The 21,689-nt window shown below is 51.9% G+C and overlaps 1 protein-coding gene across 39 annotated transcripts in view; it reads left to right on the forward strand.

Moving 5' to 3' along the window:
- Positions 1 to 6,723: 6,723 nt before the first annotated feature.
- CAMK2G (calcium/calmodulin dependent protein kinase II gamma) overlaps positions 6,724 to 21,689 on the forward strand; it is a 55,503-nt gene continuing 40,537 nt past the window's right edge. For 17 of the 39 annotated variants that reach the window (XM_081157456.1, XM_081157459.1, XM_081157491.1 and 14 more), the window contains exons 1-3: positions 6,805 to 6,955; positions 8,347 to 8,441; positions 20,324 to 20,383. In XM_081157456.1, the coding sequence (XP_081013582.1) occupies positions 6,891 to 6,955; positions 8,347 to 8,441; positions 20,324 to 20,383 (220 nt within the window). In that variant the 5' untranslated portion in view covers positions 6,805 to 6,890. Of the gene's footprint in view, positions 6,956 to 8,346; positions 8,442 to 20,323; positions 20,384 to 21,689 lie in introns of all 39 variants that reach the window. The other 22 variants (XM_081157467.1, XM_081157464.1, XM_081157493.1 and 19 more) reach the window with 10 other exon arrangements.

The raw sequence follows: 21,689 nt of genomic DNA on the forward strand, positions 1-21,689 counted from the left end.
TGCCAAGTCCTCAGTATTTCAGGGCCTGATTCACACTCTCTTTTCCACCAGCAATGCCTTACCTTACCTCCACCTCCACCTGCCAACATCCTTCCCCTCCTTCCATCTCCTCCAAGAAGTCTTTTCTGATTGTTCCAACTTATCGGATTGCTCTCCTTTTAAAATTCCCATAGTACTTTGCTTTTACCTTCCATGAATTTACTGAGTACTATGGAGGAGGAAGGTTCTTTCTGTTGATCTAGTAATTAAATTTTTAAAAAGACATTAACAAGAGAAAATGACCAAACTTAATTACATACATACATTTGGAAACCCCACATACATGTGTCAGAGACCCCGCCCATATACAGGGACAGAAAGTTAAAATGAGGTACATATGACATTCTGAGCTAAGGATGAGGTAGGGTGCCGTGGGGCTTCATAGGGTCACTGCAGGAGACAGATGTTCAGTAATTAGAAGTTTGACTTACCTTATATAGATATGTCAAAAAAGGCTACTCTGATAATCTCTTATTATGGGCAAGGCCCCTAATTCAAATTCTTCTAGGTAGTTAAGTGGGAGGGGGCAGAAGTTTCTCTTGAGCCTGCAGGGTCTCAGTTGCCTTTAGCTCAAAATAATCTACATTCCACAGAGGCACATCTTGGGGTAACCGATTCTGAACCCCTTCAGTACCTACTATATCCCAAGCACTTTAGCCACTGAGGATACCGGCATGAACATAAACAGACACAGGCCCTATCCTCAGGGGCAGTGCTTTGAAGAAGTGGGGAATGGAGCTTTCAGGACGATCATTACAAGGATTTGGTATGGTCAAGATGCCAGGGAGAGCTACTATGAGAAAGCAACAGCCCGGCTGGGCGTGGCTCAGCGGTTGAGCGTCGACCTAGGATCCAGCCGATCAGGGTTCGATTCCCAGTCAGGGCACATGCCCGGGTTGCGGGCTGCAGCTGATCAATGATTCTCTCATCATTGATGTTTCTATCTCTCTCTCTCTCCCTCTCCTTTCCTCTCTCTGAAATCAATAAAGACATATTTTTTAAAAAAGAAAATAAGAAAGTGACACCTGAGCAGAGAACTGGAGGACAGGCAGAGGGGAGGGGAATATACTCCAAGCCAGCGGCCTGTACAGAGATCCAGAGGTTGTCTCTGCTACTAATCTTCTGTCTTGTTCCCATTGTTTTATTTCCAGGCTCACCTTCTTGCCCCCAGTGAGTAAAGCTCCTTTAAGACTGGGCCTATTTCTGGCCCGCCTTTCTCTCCCCATAGACGTTAGGGCTGAAGCTTACCCGGAGCAGGGAGATAGTTGTCTAAAGGGACAGAAGGGGACGTTGGCTATTTCTGCAGAACCTCTCAACACGCCAGCCCCAGAGCCCCTGGAGCTCTGAGAAGTCATCCTGAGCCCAAATCCACTTCCCTCCTTGTGGTAGCCAGGCCCAGATTTATGTCTGCCCTTGATAAAGGTATCTTCTGGCACTGAGCTGGGGTTTCAGGTCTCATGCCTTAGTAAGCATGGAGGCAGCCTGCCCCTATGGACTCCCTGTGACCTATAGAGTTTGGAAGAAGCACTAGGGTGGCTGTGCAAGGACAATGGTGTTTACCAGGGCCTCTTACTAGTTCTCCTACTAATTCCTGCCTTGCCCGCTCTGCTCCTGTCGTACCAGCCTTCTTTCCACCCCTTAAATATACTGTGACTATTTTCATCTCAGGTCTTTGCTGCTATTCCTTCCACCAGGAATGCTTTTGTCCCAGATCTTCAAATGACTACCTATTTATCATCATGTAGATCTCCCTTAAAAGTCACTTTCTGAGAGCAGCCTGTTTGAGAGCTTCGGTTAAAGAAATTCTCTCTTCCCACCTCCTCCCTCCCTCTCTATCCCATTGCTTTTATTTTTTCTGTAGAATTTACTCCAGTCTAAAACGACCTCTTTCTAGGTCCATTGCATGTCTACTAAAATGTAAGTCCTGAGAGAGTAGTTTTGTGATTGTTCTCTTCTGTTTCCCAAGTGACCGGAACAAAGGAGGTGCTTGAAATGAAATGAAATGAAATGAAATGAAATGAAATGAAATGAAATGGTGAATGAATGAATGATGTCACCTCCGAGTGAGTGCCTGGATTCAGGACTGGGACCAGACTGGGATAAATTCACATTGGGATTAAGATTCCAATCTAGATCCTGTTGGTAGGAGCACATCTGAATTGACGCCCAGCACCCTTTACTACCTTTCTTATTCCTTTATATTCACTTCCTGTCCACCCATCATGCCAGCTCTACCACCTATCAGATATTGGCCCTTAGGCAAGCCTCTTTACCTTTCTAAACTTCCATTTCCTCTTCCCTAAAATGGGCCTGAGGTGGCAGGGAGGGTTAAATGGAATAGCTCATGTAAAGTGCTTAGTGCCTGTGTCTTGAATGTAGCAAGCTTTCCCTAAACTTTAGCTACAATCCTGGCTTTAATGATCTCTGCCACTCACATTTTCGCGATCCCTTTGCTCCCTAGCAGCACCCTGTGTGCCTCAGGGCTGCCCACCAGGGGGCCCCACACACTGCTCTTCTTGCCCTGGTCTTTCCTGCCTGTGCAGGCAGCCAGCCTCTCGCCTCAGTCCCTCCCCTTTCCCTCTGATGACAGCTCTGTCACATTTGCACCAGTGCTCCCTCTTCATCCCAAATATCTTGGCTTCTTGCCCCCAATTCTTCATTCATTCCGCAAATATTTACTGAGCATCTACTACATGCCAGGTTTCATGCTAGGTGTTGAGGATACAAGAAGAAAGATCAGGCACCCTGGCTTTAAGGAGTACACAATCTAAAGGGACTTGGTGGAGAGGTCCTGAGGAAGAGGGAGCCCTGACCTGGACTTGAGGATGGGAAGGCAGGAATCAAACTGTCCTTTGGAAACAGCCCCCTAGCTGGAAAGTGAAAGGGAGTTTCTCACATTATATACTCCTAGAAATCACCTGAAATTCTGGAAATGTAAGTTCCACGATGGACTGATCTTTTCAAACAAACTAATCAATTCAGACACCTCAGTTTCTCACATCATATGCTCCAGCCTCTCACCCCAAATTCTCATCCCTTATGCCCAGTCCTTTAGGAGCTCAGCCCTTCACCTTAATATCTCAGCTTCTCTTTTAAGAAATACTGCAGTCGTTGATTTAATTTCTGGTTCTTAATCCTGTTTTTCAGCCCTTAGACACAGGAGGGATGGGACAGTATGGCTCGGTTGGGAGTAGTTCTCACTGGGGATGGGGCATACCAACTTTTCTGTTCATGGTTGTGATTTGATGTGCCTTCCAGGGGAGAGAGGGGCATCCCTCACTCCCTTCTAAGTCTGGAAATTGTTTATTTAAATGTTGTCATTTGTCTTTCCTTCCCTTTTCTGTCCCCATTATATAGCATTTTCTCACTAGTTCCAAATGCCTCACCACAAGTAGTTTTCTCAGAGTCCTTGGAGAGAGGCCATGACCTCATCACCCCTAATTCTCCAAAATTAGTCATAGAATCTTAGAGTTGGAGGGGACTTCAGAAGCCACTGGTCCAATGAGTTTCAAACTTCTCTCAGGGACCTTTTTAAGCCAAGGACTCTTTTCTTCAACAAAATCTTATGTGGAACCCCAATATATGTTGAGCAGCTGCTGGGCATGACCATATTACTCGTAGGGTGCTATGGACTATGTATTGAAAACCCTTCTTGGGCACAAGACTGAATTCTCTTCAAATTTATTTTATAACATCCCCTAACAAGCTATTCTTTGTAACTATTCTTTGTTTCCAAGAGTGTCAGCCCCCGTGCATTTAAACACCTCACTTTCAACTGCTCATTTTCCTCAGGTCTGAAGAATAAGTACCTTTATTCTCTAAAATTGCATTTCAAAATTAGGGAGGGAAGCTTCTCTCATCCAGGGGCAGTCCCATGGTGTCATTTTCAGAGCCTTCAAAGAGAAAGATCAGCAGAATGATGGAGGGTCTCACCCAACGGGGCCCGTTGGTGATTATCAGGGCATCTATTTCCCGTGTAATTCCCGGTTCCCGGCTCAGTGGGTACGGCCTGAGTGCTGGTGCTGCCCAAGGGACCAGCTGCAACCGGAACAGCGCAGCTCCCGGACCCCATGAGGTTGCCATAGATACTGATGCGCAGGGAGCTAGTGAACTCGTTATTATTTAAATGTATCTTCCCTCTAATTGCTGTGGGGTAGCTGGAGGTTGTGTGGGTGCTACAGCAATGGGGATTAAGGAGAGTGTGTGTTTGTGTGTGCACACAAAGGTATCTATAAACCCCCAATTGCCACTGCAGCCGCATCGGAGTCTGAGCTGTTGAGAGAGGTAGGGAGGGAGGGAGGGAGAAGTGAGGTAGACCTAGAAAGGAAAAAGGAGGGAATGATTTGAGTTTCCTTCTAATTGTGCAAATTCTAATTTTCCACTTTATTTAGATGTTTCACAAAGAGGCAGTACATAGTAGGCAGTTGATATATTTTGTTGAAAGGAGGCTGGCTCCACTTACTCACTACTGTGAAGCATCCCTGAGTCTTCACTCCAGTATTTTTCTCACCAGTCTTCCTTTTACCCAGAAACCCAATGCAAAATGCTTTATATGGTTACCCTAAAACACCTAGCATAGTGCCCTCACCCTCAGCTGGGACGATATCCCCTCTCACAGTGGGCACATGAGAAAGGGCAGGGATGTAGCCCTGTTTTCTGGTTTCCCCTGGGACACCCTAGGGGACTCCATGGCAGTCCTGAATCTGTGCTTCTGCTTGTTCTGAGCTCTCTCTGTCTTCTCACTACACCTTGTGATGATGAATATAAAGTTTCAGCATCTGGAGGTCAGGAACCAAGTCACCTTGAGGGCTTGGGAAAAGCACATTGATGATTAACTAATATGCAGCCCCTATTTCTGGAGTGCAGGTTAGCCAACACTCTGCCTGTTCTAAGGTGAGTGACAGAAACTCAAGACTTACTGTCATTCCCAGGTATACGATCTCATTGCCCCACACTGGGACTTGGAACCAGGCTCTCAACCCGGTTCAAGGTAGGAAGTGGCCTTACACCTCAGCGCCTGACTTCCTGTTGCCCTGGGGAGGGGTGGGGCATGGTGTTCTGTCACTTCAACCCTTTCCTTCTGGGCCCTTTCTGCCCTCCTCCCAGGCAATCTGTTAATATTTTCCTCTCCTATTCCCTTAATTGTCCCCACTGTGCAGCCTGGTGTTCCAACTAGCTTCCAGGACTGTTGGGTAAGGACAGGAGGGGAGCCCTCCCTGGGAGCCTTGCTCCACCCACCCCCTCAGGGAGGTAGCCTAGGAGGCTGGGAGGATTCACAGCCTCTCAGCTGCCTTCTCCAGGCCAGCCAGCCTGATGACAATGGAGGCCTGACTCCCAGTGGGCGTCCTGCTGTAATCAAGACTGAGCTGCATGCAGCAGTTGGCTGAGCTCTGCCTGCCCAGTTGGGGCTGGTCTCTGACTTGGGGTGCAGAGGCCTGGGCAGGTCAGGAACCTGCCCAGCCAGTTTCTCCTCTAACGTGACAGTTATGTGCCTGGGTCCTACCATATCCTGACAGTGGGGACAGAGGAAGGGATGGTAATTGCCTCTGCCAGGGCCCCAAGGAGTTCATTCCACACTATTTACTGAGGGTCTGCGGCTGAGTATACATACAATGATTAACAAAAGAGGCAGAGACCCTGCCCTATTGGAGCCTACAATTTAGTGGGGAGGCAAATATTCCACAAATAATTACAGCTAACACTGTTCTGATTAGGTGCCAGGTACTATTCTAAGTGCTTTATGTGACTTAGTCCACTTAATACTCAAACTATTATTCTTCCCAGTGTTCAGATAATGTACCTGAAGTGTGAAAAGATTAAGTGACTTGCCCAACATCACAGAGCTGGTCAGAAGTCAGTGAGTTGCCCAGAAGTCAAAGCCAGGTGGTCTGACCCGAGTCCACTCTTCAGACAGCCTTGCTCTAGTTCTACTGCCTCTCACACCCGTAAACACATCATTACAAAACGCGATGAGAGCCGTAAAACGAAAATACAGGGCGTCCTGCAAGGAAATGGGGATATTTCCTCCTTGCTCGCGCTTGCTCTTCCAGCCCACACAGCACATGCCCTTTTCCTATCGTTTCCATTCTCATCCTTTCATGACTGGCCTGAGAAAGAGCGTCCCTGGTCTTCCAGGGTGGCGCGCAGGAAGGCGCAGCTCCACCTGCATCCTGCGCCCGGCCTGGTGTCCCCGGACAAACCGTGCCGGAGGGCTTTACCTGCTAATGGCCCGGCGCTTACTTACAGTCTAGACTGTCAGCTTCCCGAGGGAAGGCTGCCGAGGGCTGGCCCTGCAGAGGCCGGGGCGCCTCCCGAGCGGGCCCCTGCCCCGGGCTTTTTGACCTTGGCCTCCTGGCGCAACGCTGTGAACCGGGCTGGGGGCTTGGGACCCGCGCGCGGGGCCCCGCTAGAGACCTCGGAGGTCCAGACCCCTGCACACTCCCAACGCACAGGCACATTCCGAGCTCTCGCAGGGTCCGCCCGGGGATGAGCCCATAGGTCGCAAACCTTTCAGTTCCCTGCCGGTGGCCGGTGGCCGGGGCTGGGACCCCCTCCCCTCCTCTCCCCCGCGCGCCCGGCTCGCCACGGGCGGCTCCCGGGCGGGGCGGGGCCGGCGGCAGGAGGCCCCTCCCCGGAGGCGGTCCGGAGGCCGGGCGGGGGGCCGGCGGGGCTGGGGGCGGGGCGGACGGGCGGGCGCGGGGGTGTCACTCCCTCCTTCGCTCTCCCCGGTAAAGTCTCGCGGTGCTGCCGGGCTCAGCCCCGTCTCCTCCTCTTGCTCCCTCGGCCGGGCGGCGGTGACTGTGCACCGACGTCGGCGCGGGCTGCACCGCCGCGTCCGCCCGCCCGCCAGCATGGCCACCACCGCCACCTGCACCCGCTTCACCGACGACTACCAGCTCTTCGAGGAGCTCGGCAAGTACGGCCGCCCCCCTCCGCCGCGGCCCCCGACCCTGCCCCCGCCGCCCGGGCGCTATGCGGCTCCTCGCCCCGCCCCCGGCCCTGCACCGGTCGCTGCAGCGCCCCCTCGGCCCGCCCCACCCCCAGCCTTTCCCGCCCGCCGCCTCTGGGGCCCCCTCACCCCCAGGTCCCTGTCCCGCAGCCCCCTCCGCTCCCTGCAGCAGCTGCCCGGGCTGCTGCACCCCGCGCTGCCGCGGGGACCGCAGCCCCCGGACCGCTCCTGGGCGCCCTCCAGCCCCGCCCCTCCCACACCCTTCAGGCGCCCCTCATCCCGACCTCGCCGGCTCGCCGTCCCCTCTCCACCCTGCTCAGGAGCTCACCCAGCGTCCTGTCCCATGCATGTCCGACGCGCCTGGCATTCAGGACCCTCCCGGCCCTGCAGCTCCAAGCCCGCTGCGGTGCCCGGGTGTGGGGGGATGTTTGGAGCCCGGCCCCGCCCCCCGCTAGTCCGCTTCCAGGATCCCAGCCCCGCTGCCCGGCCGTGCTGCGGCACCCCCGTCCCCTCCCCCCATCCCTGCAGTGGTCCCGGGAGCGGCGCGCCGCAGCCGCAGCATCCCCCTCCCCTCCGCGCTGAGCTGGCCGCCGCAGCAGCCCCGGCCCCCCACCCCCACCCGCACCCCCACCCGCGGCGCCGAGCCCGGCCACTGCAGCCCCCGCCCCGCCCGCCCCCCTAGATGTTTCCAGAGCCGGAGAGTGCGAGCTCCCCGTTGGGAGGGGGAGAGTAGTGGAAAATATCATGGGGAAGGGGAGCTGTTGATGTCTGAGACCACAGCTGGACCCCCGTTCCCGTGCTGTCAGTGGAGCCGGGATGCGGTGGGCTGAAGTGGGCTGAAGGCGGCCGTGGGAGATTCGAGCCTCACTTTCCGCACCTTTCCTGGTGGTGGAGGGAGACTTCTCTCAGGGAATTACACCCTCTTTCTAATCTCTGCTTCCCCTACCTTCAACTATTCCTGCTGAGAGAAGGGCAGGGTCTCTGTCCCCTTCTCTGGTTCTCTTGGCCGAACCTCAGGGCTGTCTTGTGATGCAGCAGGTGTGTGTTTTAAGCATCGCCCACCGGCTCCTGATGCACAGCCTGAGGTTGGGGCTGTTGCTTTGCCCAGTGACTAGATGTGGGGGTGGGGATGCAGTGGTCCTCCACACACATCTGTTCAGTGTCATGCAGCGGCCACATCCTTGCCCCATGTTGGATAGTGATGGTCACTATGCTGGCGTGTGTGTGTGTGTGTGAGTGTGTGTGTGTGTGATTTTGACTGAAGGTTGGTGGGAGCATCCCTGTCCTCAGACCATGAAGCATGCTTGTGTTACTCTGCTGTGCTCCGTGTCCCAGTTCTTTCCCCCTTCTCCCTCCAGGGGTGCTTTCTCTGTGGTCCGCAGGTGTGTGAAGAAAACCTCCACGCAGGAGTATGCAGCAAAAATCATCAATACCAAGAAGTTGTCTGCCCGGGGTGAGTGTTCCCCAGCTTGGCCTCTCCCCAGGGTGCCTCCAAGGGCTTTGGCTTCTTCTGAAGATGCTCTAGGAGTTGGGGGTTGTGCATTTTAGCACTTGGAGAAGAGTTGGGATTTCCAGGTGGGTGGACTTTGAAGCCCAGGAAGGAGTTGCATGAGGAACCCAAAGTGCTCAGGTAGAAAAGAGGGAAGAAGATGTAAGAGATGTAGGTAGCTGCAGGGAGGAGCAGCCCCTGAAGGCTCAAGGGAGCTCGGTTTTTAGGGAGAGGGAGGACATTGGGAATGGTGGGTGGCATGGAATGGAGAGCTCTTAATTTGGGGCATTTGGAGTTTCTGTGTTTGGGGCTGTGGTAGCCACTCCAGGCCTGTCGTCGTCCCTGTGCCCCAGTGGTGACTTAGGATGGAAATGCAGTAAATGAACAGCTCTGACAAATCAGCCTCCCCCTGCCCACCAGGCGGCGGAACAGACTCCCAAGGGAAGGGAATCTGTAAACATCAGAGGAGGCTGCTACTGGCGAGGGCTTCTGGGAACAAATCCTGCCAGATGAACTTGATTGCTTTTTTGATCAAATTACAAAGTTGGTGGTGCAGCAGCAGATGCAGCCTGTCCTGGGTGGAGGGTGATGCCTCATGGTCTGGAATTCTCAATGGCCTGGTCTGGGTGGGAGCAGCATTGCCTCAGGGTCTGAGGATTAGGAAGGGCCAGGCCTTAGAACCTGACTCGTGAGATCCATCCTCCTGAGTACCTTAGAGTACCTGAAGCCAGGAGGGTCAGGCCCTGTCTTTCACACCTCAAACCTACACTCCCTGAACCTTGTATTGGGTGCTTGCCAAACTCACCTCATCTGATAGGTATAGATTCAGCAATGTGTGAAATGCTCTGTGAACAGGTCTGATGAGTACAGCGGTATGTGGATGGGTTGGGTCATCGAGGGCTACAGGGTGCAGCCGGGGGACAAATTTTATGAGATTCAGAGAAGGGAATTAGGGCTGGGCAATAGGATGCCATAAATACATTAGGAGCCAGGACAGATGCCTGAGGGAAGACAGCGGAAGACTGGGCTATAGCTAGTGGGGAACCAGGTGGGGTAAGAGGTGTAATAGATGTCCCCAAGCATTGGAGAAACTAAAAAATTCTACAGAGATGACAGTGGGCTTCTGTCATGTTGACAATTGTTCTGGGACCTATTTAGCAGGGTGTCTACCTCTTGGCTGGGAGGGCCTCTCTCCATCCCCACAAGCAGAGCTTGTCTTGCTGTCTCCCAGCGCTCATCTCTTGCTGCTCCTCTACGTTGGCTATAAAGTTGACTTATTTGTTTGTTTTCTTTCTCTCTGGGTACCTTGAATTGAAGGCGGTTACCATAGAGATAGGTGGGCAGTCAGATGCACTCCTCCCCTGGGGTGCAGGGCGGGGGGGTGCAATGCGGTGGGCTGTGCTCTTTGGCAGACATCCTCTGGCCAGGGATGCAGGGTGCAGGCAGAAATGATAGTCTGAGAGTCCTTACCTTCCCATGTCCACGGAGCATTGCCTTGGTGCGTCAGAAATGGGGCTGGTACCTGGTGTCTCCAGTTAATCTTGTAATGCTTTGCTTTTCCTCATCTCACCAGTGTCCTCTGACCCAGGGGTGAGAGACAGAAAGATAGCTGGGAGCCCAACTCTGGGGTGTAGGGAGAGCTGGTGAGGTGACTTTGTAGAGCTGCCGGCCTTGGGCTGTCATTTTCTTCTCCCTTCCTACCCACCTGAACTTCTCTGACCTGTGTAATCATGTCTTTTTCCCATCCTCACCTCCTCCCAACCTTGTCCTCTTTTTCCCAACTGATAATCATTCTTTCCCTGCCCAAACTGGGTGAGGTTTGATTTCTCTTTGATTTTTATTTTTCCTCAAAAAGAAAATTCTTGTGTAAGATCATATGCTTCAGACAGCAACTCCCCCTCTTGAGATGGGTATGCCAAGACTGGGGCTTTGTTATATGGTTTGTGTGCCAGGTTAACTTTGGGACAGAGGCCTACTCCTGGCTGATAGGCACAGATGCCAATAAGAGGGGTCAGGAATATGTAAGTGCCAGTACTGTTTGGAGGTGGGAGAGTGGGAGGGTGTTGTCTTGGAGATGGAGGGAGCAAGCCAGGGGCTGTGGTGTAGGTGTGGGCGTAGGGGATGTGAGCTCTTGGAGAGGGTTGCGCCAGGGGGCCCACTAGGCTGGTGCCCATGGGGTTAGAGAGTGAAGGCCGTGGCTTCCTGCAGCCTCTCAGTTTACGCTGTATATTTTATAAAGGTGCAGCAGCTGGGGCTGGGTTTCACTCGTCGCTGTCTGTCTGTCTAGGGCTCCGCAGGTGTTGGATTTCTGTGTTTGGGAATGTGGTGGGTCCGCCAGGGTCATCCATAAAGGTCTAAAGGGGCTTGCTGTGTTTGCTAAGTCTCCCGGCCCGCTTTCTTTCTTGTTTGTGATTCTCTGTGCTGCAAACCAAAAGGAAAGAGGGTATCGAGCTGCTTCTCCTTGGCATTCATGATGAGGTGGCCCGGGAGGCACGGGGAGAGATCACCTGGTCTTCTAGTGGGTGGGATCTGGATGGAATCCTTTTGCTCTGTTGTTTCTTGTCATTACAGCCACAGGCCCACATTGGTGACTGGGTTGCAAGGTACGGAGTTCATGTGGCTATGCATTGAACACTATCTTTGTGGGCCTGTCTGTGTAAAGTCACTGAAAGTCACATAACGTCACTCCATTTGCTTTGGAACAGCAATAGGTGTGGAGTTGGGAGTCTTAAGGGAGGGAACCCATGGTTCCAAGCTGAGCTCTCTGCTAGGCTGAAGGAGGCATTTAAAATAGGCTTGGATGCAGGAGTTAGTGGGCCAGGTGATGGCAATGATAAGTCGTTATTTTAAGATTTAAGAGCAGCCCCCCCCAAGGAGCCTGAGCCCTTATGTCTTTTTTTTATTTTTAAATCTTCATATTCCCTTCTTATCTTTATTCATATGCATATAGATTTTTCACCTCGTGGCGCATAACATTTTATATCCTGCTCTCTTGCTCACATCTAAAACATTGTCCCATATTGCTACATTTGAAGGGCAAATGGTCCTTTCTTTCTTCTACATAGTTTGGGATTTATTCTTGGAGCAATTAGCATCATAAGAAACCTCTGTATTTGGACCATTTGTCTGCATTCCAATTGCTTTTACTATAGTGGACACTTGGCCTTACTAAGAGATGCTGCCAGGAGCAATATTTGAAATCTGTCACAGCACTTTCTATATTTATTTAGTCTGTGTACCCTGTGTGAAGAAATTTCTATTGAAGCTAAATGTAAACAAAAGTTTTCCTCTTCCTGAAGACCTGGGAGGTAAGGGTAGGGACCATATGTTTTTTTACTTCTGTATGGTCAGGGCCTTGCAATTGCCTGATACATACGGAGCACCTACATGTTGAATTAATAGATTAAGAGGACTACATAACCCATCTTGGTTGCCTTTTGGCTTTGGCTTTCAGGAACCTCATATCCAAGTTGCTGGAACCCTTATACCCTGGTACTGGCTTGGGTTCCCCCTTTGTACTCCATGGAGCCAGACTGTAGACCTGACACAGCTGTTGGGAGAGGAGAGATGAGATTAAAGACCTGTGCTTGGGACATAATGCAGGTGGGAGGTGTAGGAAGACAGTGTAGCTTATGATTCCCTGTCATTCACAGCCTTCTAAGGCAATGTTGGAACTTATCGAAGCAGTGATTTTCAATTTTAGTGTGTACAAGGATCCCCCTGAGTACTGGTTAAAATGTAGATTCCTGGGCTCTGGCCACAGAGATTCTGCTTTTGGGGTCTTGGGTGGGGTTCTAGACTCTACATGCAGGTGGTCCCTGAGCCATGCTTTAAGAAATGCCATCTAAAAGCAGCAGCAGCAGTGATAATTGCTCTTGCCATGCTTTCTGAGATTTACCAGACACATGTTAACCCAACCTTCTCCAGGTGGCATCTCTGCTGGTATGTGGCCATCTGTGCACATGGGCTGCTCTGTGATTTGGGGCCTCCTTCTGAGCTCCCAGATTGGGGTGTCAGTCCGTGTTCAAGGCTATGGCAAGCTGAGCGGCTGGGGTTGTGGTATGTTGGCCACCAGAAGGGCAAAGGCTGTCCCTTTCTGGGTCCAGCTGGCCCTGGGGACTGAAATAGGATCCCTCTGGGTGGTGCCAGCTGAGAGTCCCCACCCCCTTAGTGTTGGCCTGAGTAGCCCCCATGACATTTGTGTCCCCTGTGGTATCTCCGAGTGAGACTTTCCTGTTAAGGATCTGGGTGAAGTGAGGGGAGGGTGAAGCAGCAATGGGGGGTGAGGCCTTGGGGGGGTGGTGAGGAAGAGAAATCTATGCAGCACTGGAACGCTGGGGCTCTGGAACTTGAGGAAACATTTAAGGAGGTTGTACGCAAAACCATGCTTTCCTCCTAAGGATAAAACAGGCTATTTTTTGTTGACAGAGAAATGGACATCCTGTATATAAGTAACTGAGCTCCCCTGACTCTTCCTCCCAAGTGGATTAGGAAGCAGCCTGGAGGTCCCTTCTCTGTGCCAAGGCTTATGCTTGGCCAGTTTCATACAGTCATACTGTGAGCTGTGTGACTTAGCTCCTATGACACTGTCCTGTCACCCTGCCCTCCTATCCACCTTCTCAGAGTGACTTTGGGTGCCGGCATCATGGGGTGGGGATGGAGGTTTGAAGGTGGTCCCATCCCATAGGAGAGGCCCCTGCTTTCTTCCAGCTGCTTGCTCTGGTCCCTTGTCAGAAGCTGTGCCCAAGCTTCGAGGCTGTGCTGAAACCCTAGAAGTGAACGACTGACCCCATTCTCTGATGAGGCTAGAGACAGGGAAAGAGAGGAGTGGGTGTGACGGGCTTCTTCCCCCATCTCTCTGCTTGCTGCTCTCTGGATAGCCTTGGCAGGCCGACAAGGGCCTGATCCCATGGGTGCCAAAAGGGTGGTGACAGGAGGAGATGGGCACTTTGCACCTCTTGAGTGCCTCTCAGCGGAGGCCCTTCATCATCTTCCCATGGAGAGACAGACCTGCCCCAGGGCCAGTGGGGAAACCAAGGCACAAAAGTTTTGTTTGTTGTGAGCCATAGGTATGCCAATGATTTTGCCCTTGTTCGGACCCCAGCATATTCAAGAGATGTGGTCTTCACTTACTCCTTGGCTCCTCCCTTTAAAACACTGATTCTGGGTATTTTGTTCCTGTGGTGAATCCTGATACATCACTTCCACACCTCTCCACCTAGCCCCAGAGCTCTAAGCCCACTGCAGCAGATCTCTCCTTTCTGCTCGCTGAGGCCTTGCTCTTATCTGTACCCACCTCTCTGGGTATAGACCCCTCTATGGGGGGGGCAGTTCCAGCCACTCCCCCAGCACCATTGCTACTTCCTGGGCCCCAGCAGCCCTAGCAGCTTCCCATCTGCTCCCCTCTTTTCTCCTCCCTTTCTTTCCCCTCCCCCATGCTTGCTGCTGCCCTGGGAGGAGCTATTTTTAGGGGCTGCTTCCTGGGATGTTTTACTTGGGGCTGGTTACCATGAAGGAAATGTCACCAAAACAGTGGGCAAAGGCTGTAGGCACCCAGAGCCTTGCTGGGGGCATGGAGAACTCAGTGGCTGACCCTGTTCTGGCCCTTGAGAGTATCCAGAGTGTCCAGAGGCAGAACCTTGCCTTCTTGGGGCTTGCTAGTGACCCCATGGGGATTTTGTCCGTTGGAGCTGGTTTGGGAGACTTTTGCTGTGGGGCACTTTTTGGCACCTCTCTCCTTTGCCTCCTTAGTTAGAACAAAGCGGGGCTCAGGTCTTTGTGTTGCTGCTTAAAATTGTTCGGGTTCAGACTGAAGAGAAGGGGCGGATACCAGTTTAAAGGACAGATTCTTGGTGTTCACGTGGTGTTCACGTGGCACATGTCAGGCCCTGTCCTCCTGTATTCACAGCCCTCAGCTAGTTCCCGGGTGTGTGGGTGTGAAGGAAATAGAAGCCATGCCCCCTGCTCGTACAGGGTAGATGGACTTTGCTTTTAATTGGAGACTCTTTGCACCTTTATAGTAAGATTCAAAGAGGAAGGGGCGTGGCATCGCAGTGTCAGGGTGAGGTCAATGGGATTGTGGTTTGGGATTCCTGCTGGTCAGTGCCCACAGCCAGGGGCTGTTTATAAGTAGCTGGAGAACATGGATTATGACACCAGACCTCTACAATGCTCTTGTTTCTACTCAGAGTAATGCCTTAGGGGGCTAGAAGGGGCCTCTCCTGCTTAGCAAGGAGGGGAGATGACCCTTTCCCCTCCCTCTGCATTGAGCATCTGAAATTGATGGGGCTTTAGAAAGCTTCTCACAGTCACGTTAGGGCCACAGGCACAAACCTTTGAAATACTCTTTGAAAAGTCAAGGGGGTCGTTGAGATTGGATTGAGGAGGGTCCTCATAGCCAGAGTTAGGGCTCTGTGTCCATTTACTTATAGGAGGTTGTATGTTTAGGTGGCAGCAGAATCTTTTTGAAGCTAGTGCTAGCATTTGTGGTTTTAGAGAAATTGTCACCAAATCAGCGGGCACATCCCCGCAGGGCTGGAGGAACAGTGGCCAGCCCTCCCTAGCCCGGATCCTGTGGGGGAAGGAGAGTGCACGTGGAGTCGGCTTCTCTCCCGGGGTCCTAGGGGAGAGATGGTTCAAGGGCTCTGCGCTCCCCTTTGCCACATGCTGTTTCCTCACTGTCTGCTTTCGCTTTTCTGCCTCCCTTGGCACACTGATCACTCCTTGCTGCCCTTTTTGTGAAGGGTACCTGTCCTTTGTAGAGCCCTGGACCACGTCTTGAAGTGCTTGGGCTGAAAGCAGGAGAGCAGGGCCTCCAGGGAGCCTTTTGTTTCGGGGCTGGCTCTGCCCTGGGTGGGCTGCTGAGCAGGGCCTGACGCTGGTCCCTGATAACGGCTGCTTCTGCTTTCCGCTCCTGTTGCCACCTCTGCTCTCGAGGGGGAAAACCTTGCAGAGGGCTGTGGTTGGGACTGAGCTGAAGGCCGGCAGGGGTGGGTCTCCATGGCAGTAGCACACAGGCAGGCAGGAAGTGGCCCTGTGCAAAAGCGGGAAGTGGCTGTTGTCAAACAGGAAGGGGGGCTGGGCGGGGACAGGCCTCGTGGAAAGGTGGGCAGGAAGGTCAGCCACGGAAGGTCGAAGCTGTCCCCTAGGAACAGGGAGCTCGGTGGTCACTGGAAGGAGGTGTGTCTCAAGGAAGAAGGCCGCTGTTGTGACGAGAGCAGCTGGTGTGTTATCTCCTGGGTTGGTTAGCCAGTCCCTGGGCCTGCCACTGTGGACCAGGACAGTTCAGTGGCCTCGTCCCTTTTGGGATTGGGGATGCTGTGTTTAAGCTGGGACAGCCCTTGTAATTGGGAAAGATGCTCTATAAACCATACTTGTTCCTGCATCCTGCTGCTGTTGGGGTGGAGCCCTGCCTTTTCCCAGACACGGACCAGTGGTGGAGGGGAGTACAGGACAGAAAGTGTGTGGAAAAGGGACAGGAGACGACAGCTGGAGAGGCTGGGGTGCTGGCTGGCTGTGCGTGGCGGAAGAAGACAGGAGAGAGTGTGGCAGGCAGAAACCGCGGCCCATTGAGCAGAGCTGGATGGCAGGACGCCACAGCCAGCAGGGCCGGGGCCAAGGAAGAGGAGGGATCCCGCAGGCAGCAGCACTTCCTGGGCTATGCTGTCTCCCTGAAGAGCCCCTATTGCTAACCTTTACCTGTAGGCTATAGACAGGAGGGGTGGAGAAACACCCCTGCCCCAGCAAGGCTGGTGGAGCCAGGTCGGAGGGCTCAGTTGGTGTGTTGTGTTGTGTACCCTGTGCCTGTCCAGGCCTGGTAAGCCCAACTCTCCCAGAATCTCTGGTAATACCCACAGCTACAAAGCCCGGTCTGGGAGGCCTTGCCTCTCATATCACTGGGCCCTTGGAAAGGGGGCTCTCCATGTGTGCCCAGCACCATACTGAGCACTTACTCAGTTACCTCATTTAGTTCACAGATATTGTTGCCCCCATTTTAGAAATGAGGACACTTTTCCCAAAACAATGTGCCTGGCTCACTGTCTCACCTCCTTTGGGTCCTAATCAAATGTCACCTCCTTGCTGACCACCCCATACATTCTCTCCCTTCCCTGTTTTATTTTTCCACATAGCACGTGCCACAACATTGACCATGCCATCCAGTTCTTATTGGCTGTCCCACCACCCCAGCCCCACTAGAGTATCAGCTCCATGAGGGCAGGGATTTTTGTCTGTTTTGTTCACTGCTGTATCCGCAACATCTAGAACAGTGCCTGTCACATAGCAAGCCTGAGTAAATATGTTTTGAATGAATGACTGAGGCACAGATGTGTGTGTTTTTAAAATATATCTTTATTGATTCAGAGAGAGGAAGGGAGAGGGAGAGAGACAGATAGAAACATCAATGATGAGAGAGTCTTCATTGATTGGTTGCCTCCTGCATGCTCCCGACTGGGGATGGAGCCCACAACCCTGTCATGTGCCCTGACCGGGAATCTAACCACAATGTCCTGGATCCTAGGTTGACGCTCAACCGCTGAGCCACGCCCAGTCGGGCAAGGCTCAGATGGGTTTAATAAATCTCCTGACATGGCAGCACTAGGATTCAATCCAGGGCTGTTTGACTCCAAAATGGGTATGTTACTGGCGGAACTGCATGGCTAAGGATCAGAGCTAGACCAAGGCACAGCCCGGGGTTTAGAGAAGATACAAGCTGCGCCCAGAATGTGGGGCTTGGCTCCTTGGAGTTCAGGTCAAACTAGCATGGACCCTCTGGACTCTGGGCAACTCCTTCGAGGAGCTGGGAGCATGAATCTGCGTCTCTCCTCTTCCCACTTTGAGTCACTGATAAAGCTAGAGCACCCTTATTTTTAGTGCTGTTGCTGTTGTAGACTGTAACCATTAGCCAGTAAGAGACTTAAGGGAGGAGATAAACATTAATCTTCTGGGCCTTCCCCTCAGCTGCTACCTCCGCATAGTAAGATGCTGTTCTGCACCTGCCCAGGCAACCAAGCCCGAGGGTTGGGGTTGGAGGGTGATGAAGTGAGTAGTCAGAAAGAGGGCTGCTGGGTCTGCAGCTTTGGGGCTGGTTAGCTTGGTACCTCCAACCCCAGGTCCAGGGGCAGGAGGAAGGTGGGTTAGCCCTGACATCTTCCCGGCTAGATCTGGAAGGAGAGAGCTCCCTTGCACCAGGCAGGGCTATGGCTGCTTTCTCAACTACCTATCTTCTGAAGGTCCCCAGGAATGAAGGATCGGGAGCGTGGGATTACCTGGAGTTCTCCTGGCTACATCCTGATCAGTGGACATACCAAACCCGAGGGTGGGAAGGAAGGCCTGACCCAGATCTTTGGGCAGCTGGGATGGATTAGCTGGGCAGCAGGAACTAATCTCTGCCTGTCCCTACCTCCTCCTTCCACAAAGCAGAGCTGTCGTTAGAGGGAACATTTTGCACAAGGCCAGGGGTGGTTGATGAAACAATATGAATTCCTTCTAGTCTGTAATCCCTACCTTATCTCAGAATACATTATCCCAGACAGGCCTGAGTTTGAATCCCAGTTCTATCCCCTTCCTGCTGTAGGTCCTCAGGCAAGTTATTTAACTTCTCTGGGCCTCAGCCTCAGCTTCGTCACTGTAGCACTTACCCAGTAGGAGGGTTGTGAGTGTCATGGGAGGCTTAGCAGAGGCTCCTTGCCGTTTAGGTAGAAGTGAGGTGGGCAGAAGCCCCTGGCACTGGAGGAAGGAATTGCTTGACAAGCGTGATGTGAAGGCATCTGCCTAGGCCTGGAGATGTTGAGGTGACCTGGACTGTGTCCTCCAAACCTGGAGTCTTCCCTTGATGTTCTCACTTTTCCTTATCCTGTTTTCATAGTACAGAGATGGAGAAAGAGGGTTCTAGGCCCAGACTCCCTGCGTCCACTGCCTGTGTGACCTTGGGCAGTTACTTTAGCTGTTTAAGCCTCAGTTTCCTCGTTTGTAATGTAATGGAGCTAATCACATCCCCTACTTCACAGGATTTCTGTGAGGATGAAATATGATAACCCATGCCTCTGCCGGGCATATAGCAAATGCTTAATAAATAATAGCTATTACTACTGTTATTGATGTTATTGATAAATACTTATTAAGCCCCTGTTATGGTAGGAACTCTAGAAAGCACCACTCAGAAGGGTCCCCACCCTTTGCCCTGGCTGGGTAGCTTAGTTGGTTGAGTGTTGTCCCAATACACCAAGGTTGTGGGTTCAATCCCCGGTCAGGGCACATACAGGAAGCAGCCAATGAATGCATAGATAAGTGGAACAACAGGTCCATGTTTCTCTCATTCTCTTTTTTCTCTCTCTCTCAAATCAATAAATTTAAAAAAAGGAAAGATCCCACCCTTCAAGAGCTTGTAACTGAAAGATAACTGATGTATGATGTGAGAATTATAACAGGTTCAGTGGGAGATAGGGGGTGGTCCTAGGGGGGAAAGTGATATCTACCAAGAGGAACAGGGGCCCTGGCCAGTGTGGTTCAGTGGTTAGAGTGTCAGCCCGTGGACCAAAGGGTTGTGGGTTTGATTCTCCGTCAGGGCACATGCTCGGGTTTTGGGCTCAATCCCCAGTAGGGGGCATGCAGGAGGCAGCCAATCAGTGTGTCGCTCTCACATTGATGTTTCTCTCTCCCTCTCTCTCTAAAATCAACAACAAGATATATGTACATACGTGTGTGTGTGTGTGTGTGTATTTTTAAAATAGGAATAGGGAAAACGTTGTGATGGAGGTTACTTTAGGTAGGATTCCAGCAAGTAGAGCTGGGGAAGTAGAATGGGGAGGGCTTCTAGGCCACCTTGCTTTAAGTAGCAGTATCCTCTCCTTGTACTTCCTGGAGCTCTGCCTTCCTGTGGAAGGATTTGACCAACACAGCTTGCTTGCATCTGGGAACTCTTGGATTCTAGTCATTACACCAAAGTAGAATAACCCCAGAGCCTGAGTGCCCCAGCAGTGGGTGGCCAAGAGGATCCTGGGGAGAACAGGATTTCTGTAAAATAGGCATCTTGATAGTACCAACCTCATCAGAGTTGTTATGAGGATAAATTAAAAGATGTATCTGCTAGTCCTGGCCAGTGTGGCTCAGTTGGAGTGTCATCCTGTGCATCAAAAGGTTGCGGGTTCGATTCCTGGTCAGGACACGTGCCTGGGTTGTGGGTTTAGTCCCCAGTTGGGGTATGTGTGGAAGGCAACCAATTGATGTTTCTCACATCGATGTTTCTCTCTCTTTCTCTCCCTCCTTTCCCCTCTCTGTAAAAAAATCAATAAAAACATCCTCAGGTGAGGATTGAAGAAAAAAAAAAGATGTATCTGCCTGGTGTAGAAGTAAGCTCTCAATAAATGTGCTCATTATTTTCTCAGATCATCATCTTTGTTGTCAGCATCATTATGTTTTAGGGTTGCTATGAATACTAAAATAGAGAACATATGCAAAACTCCTAGCACAGTGCCTGGTCATATAGTAGGTGCTCAGTAAAACTTAACTATTACTAGTATTTCTAACAAGAAAGAGATTTTGGACACCCTGGCCCAATGAAATCCCTGCAATAGTGGAAAGAGTACTAGAGTTTAGTTGAAGACCTGGATTCAAATCCTGGCCCTGCCACTCACTAGCTTGCGCTGCTTTCCTAAGGCATTTCCTCATCTGGAAAAGGTGGTTATAATACCTGTCTCCAGGATTGGTGTGACTTGCTGCATTAATTCAGCAAATTGTAAAAAGTGCACAGTTGGCGCCTAAGTATTGAAGTGGTATGAATAGCCAGGTGGCCGGCCACCAATGGAAAGTGTGGTTGATGGCTTTTGGTTTTTCTCCTCTGCTTTTAGATCACCAGAAATTAGAACGTGAGGCCCGGATATGCCGACTTTTGAAACACCCAAATATCGGTAAGTTCTCTTGCATATGGGTATTTCTTGCGTTTTGCAGGAGGGGGTGGAGAACAGAGATCCGCTGCTTTTGTATATGAAACTACTTCTGACCCTGGGGCTTTGCCTGGTGTCTTGCTTTTCCTGAGCGGGAAAGCAGCTGCGTCTTGCTCAGAATTCTGAGGCATCCTAGCTTTGAGACTGGGCGTCTTCATGCCCACAGTGCCATCTCAGGGATGGGATGTGAGGTATCGGAACAGGTTCCACACTCCCTTTCTTCCCTACTCCTTCTGTCTTTGGGCTGAGGTCCAAGGTCCTCAGCATGTGAGGTTCTGGGCTAGTAGCCTACTAGTGTCCCTCACCAGGCCCCATCCACTGCTGTCATAAAAGGGTCCGGATTTTGTTTCTGGACCTGAAAGAGTTTGTCCCTGTTGCAGTGTCGTGCACACTCTGGGGGTTTCCATGGTGCTCCTGTTTGTATTCTCCAGAGCCAGGGAAGCAAGCTGCCCACCCGCCTGGCTTCTCTGGAGAAGGGATGGCAGGAGCCACTTGGATGGGGAAGAAGAAAAAATGAAGAGGATTTCTCCCTGCTCCCACCCTGACTTGGGGGACAAGAGCACATTGTTGGTTGTTCTAAAGCCTGAGGAGCTTTGCCTGCCACAACCCACTCTGGCTCAGTTTTACATTGTTCAGCTGAAATAGTCTTTGCCAAGAGCGTTGGCCCTGATTTGGCGCTTCTGCAGGGAGGGCAGAAACTGGGCTGGCTGCAGTGTCTGAGCAGAAACCCCAGTCTTGACTTGAGGCAGAGCAGGGAGCATCTCCTAGGTTCTCCCTAAAAGCCCCGAGTCATCACAAAAAACAACATGTGTTCCGTGTTCCTCAGGCATGGCCTAAATATCAGGGCCCCCACAGTGCCCCAGAGGCCACCCACTCTACTCTGCTGGTGGCCAGGCCTGTGAGGCAACTTGCTGAAGCTTGGCGCTTCCTCCAGAGCTACTCAGCCTCTGGCTTCCCAGATCTGGGGCTAGAATGCTTCACGTGAGCTATTACGTGAGAGAGCCGAGGTCACACTCCAGCCCAAGGGGAGAGGAGCAGCTCTGAGGTAACCAGAACCCCAGCCATGCAGGGCTTTATAGATCACAATCAGCAGCTTGGATTACACCCGAAGCAGATTGGCATAGCCAGTGCTCCACTCTGCCTGGTGCAGTGTTTTCCACAGAGCCAACACCTCTCAGCCGACAGGTCCTGGGCTTGGAATCCGTGGGGCTCCTGGGTGATCTCTTGAAGTTAGACTCACACCTGAAAACAGCACGGTGGAGGCCAGAAT

Source organism: Miniopterus schreibersii (genome assembly GCF_964146895.1).
Source record: "Miniopterus schreibersii genome assembly, chromosome: 14".
Lineage (NCBI taxonomy): Eukaryota > Metazoa > Chordata > Mammalia > Chiroptera > Miniopteridae > Miniopterus > Miniopterus schreibersii.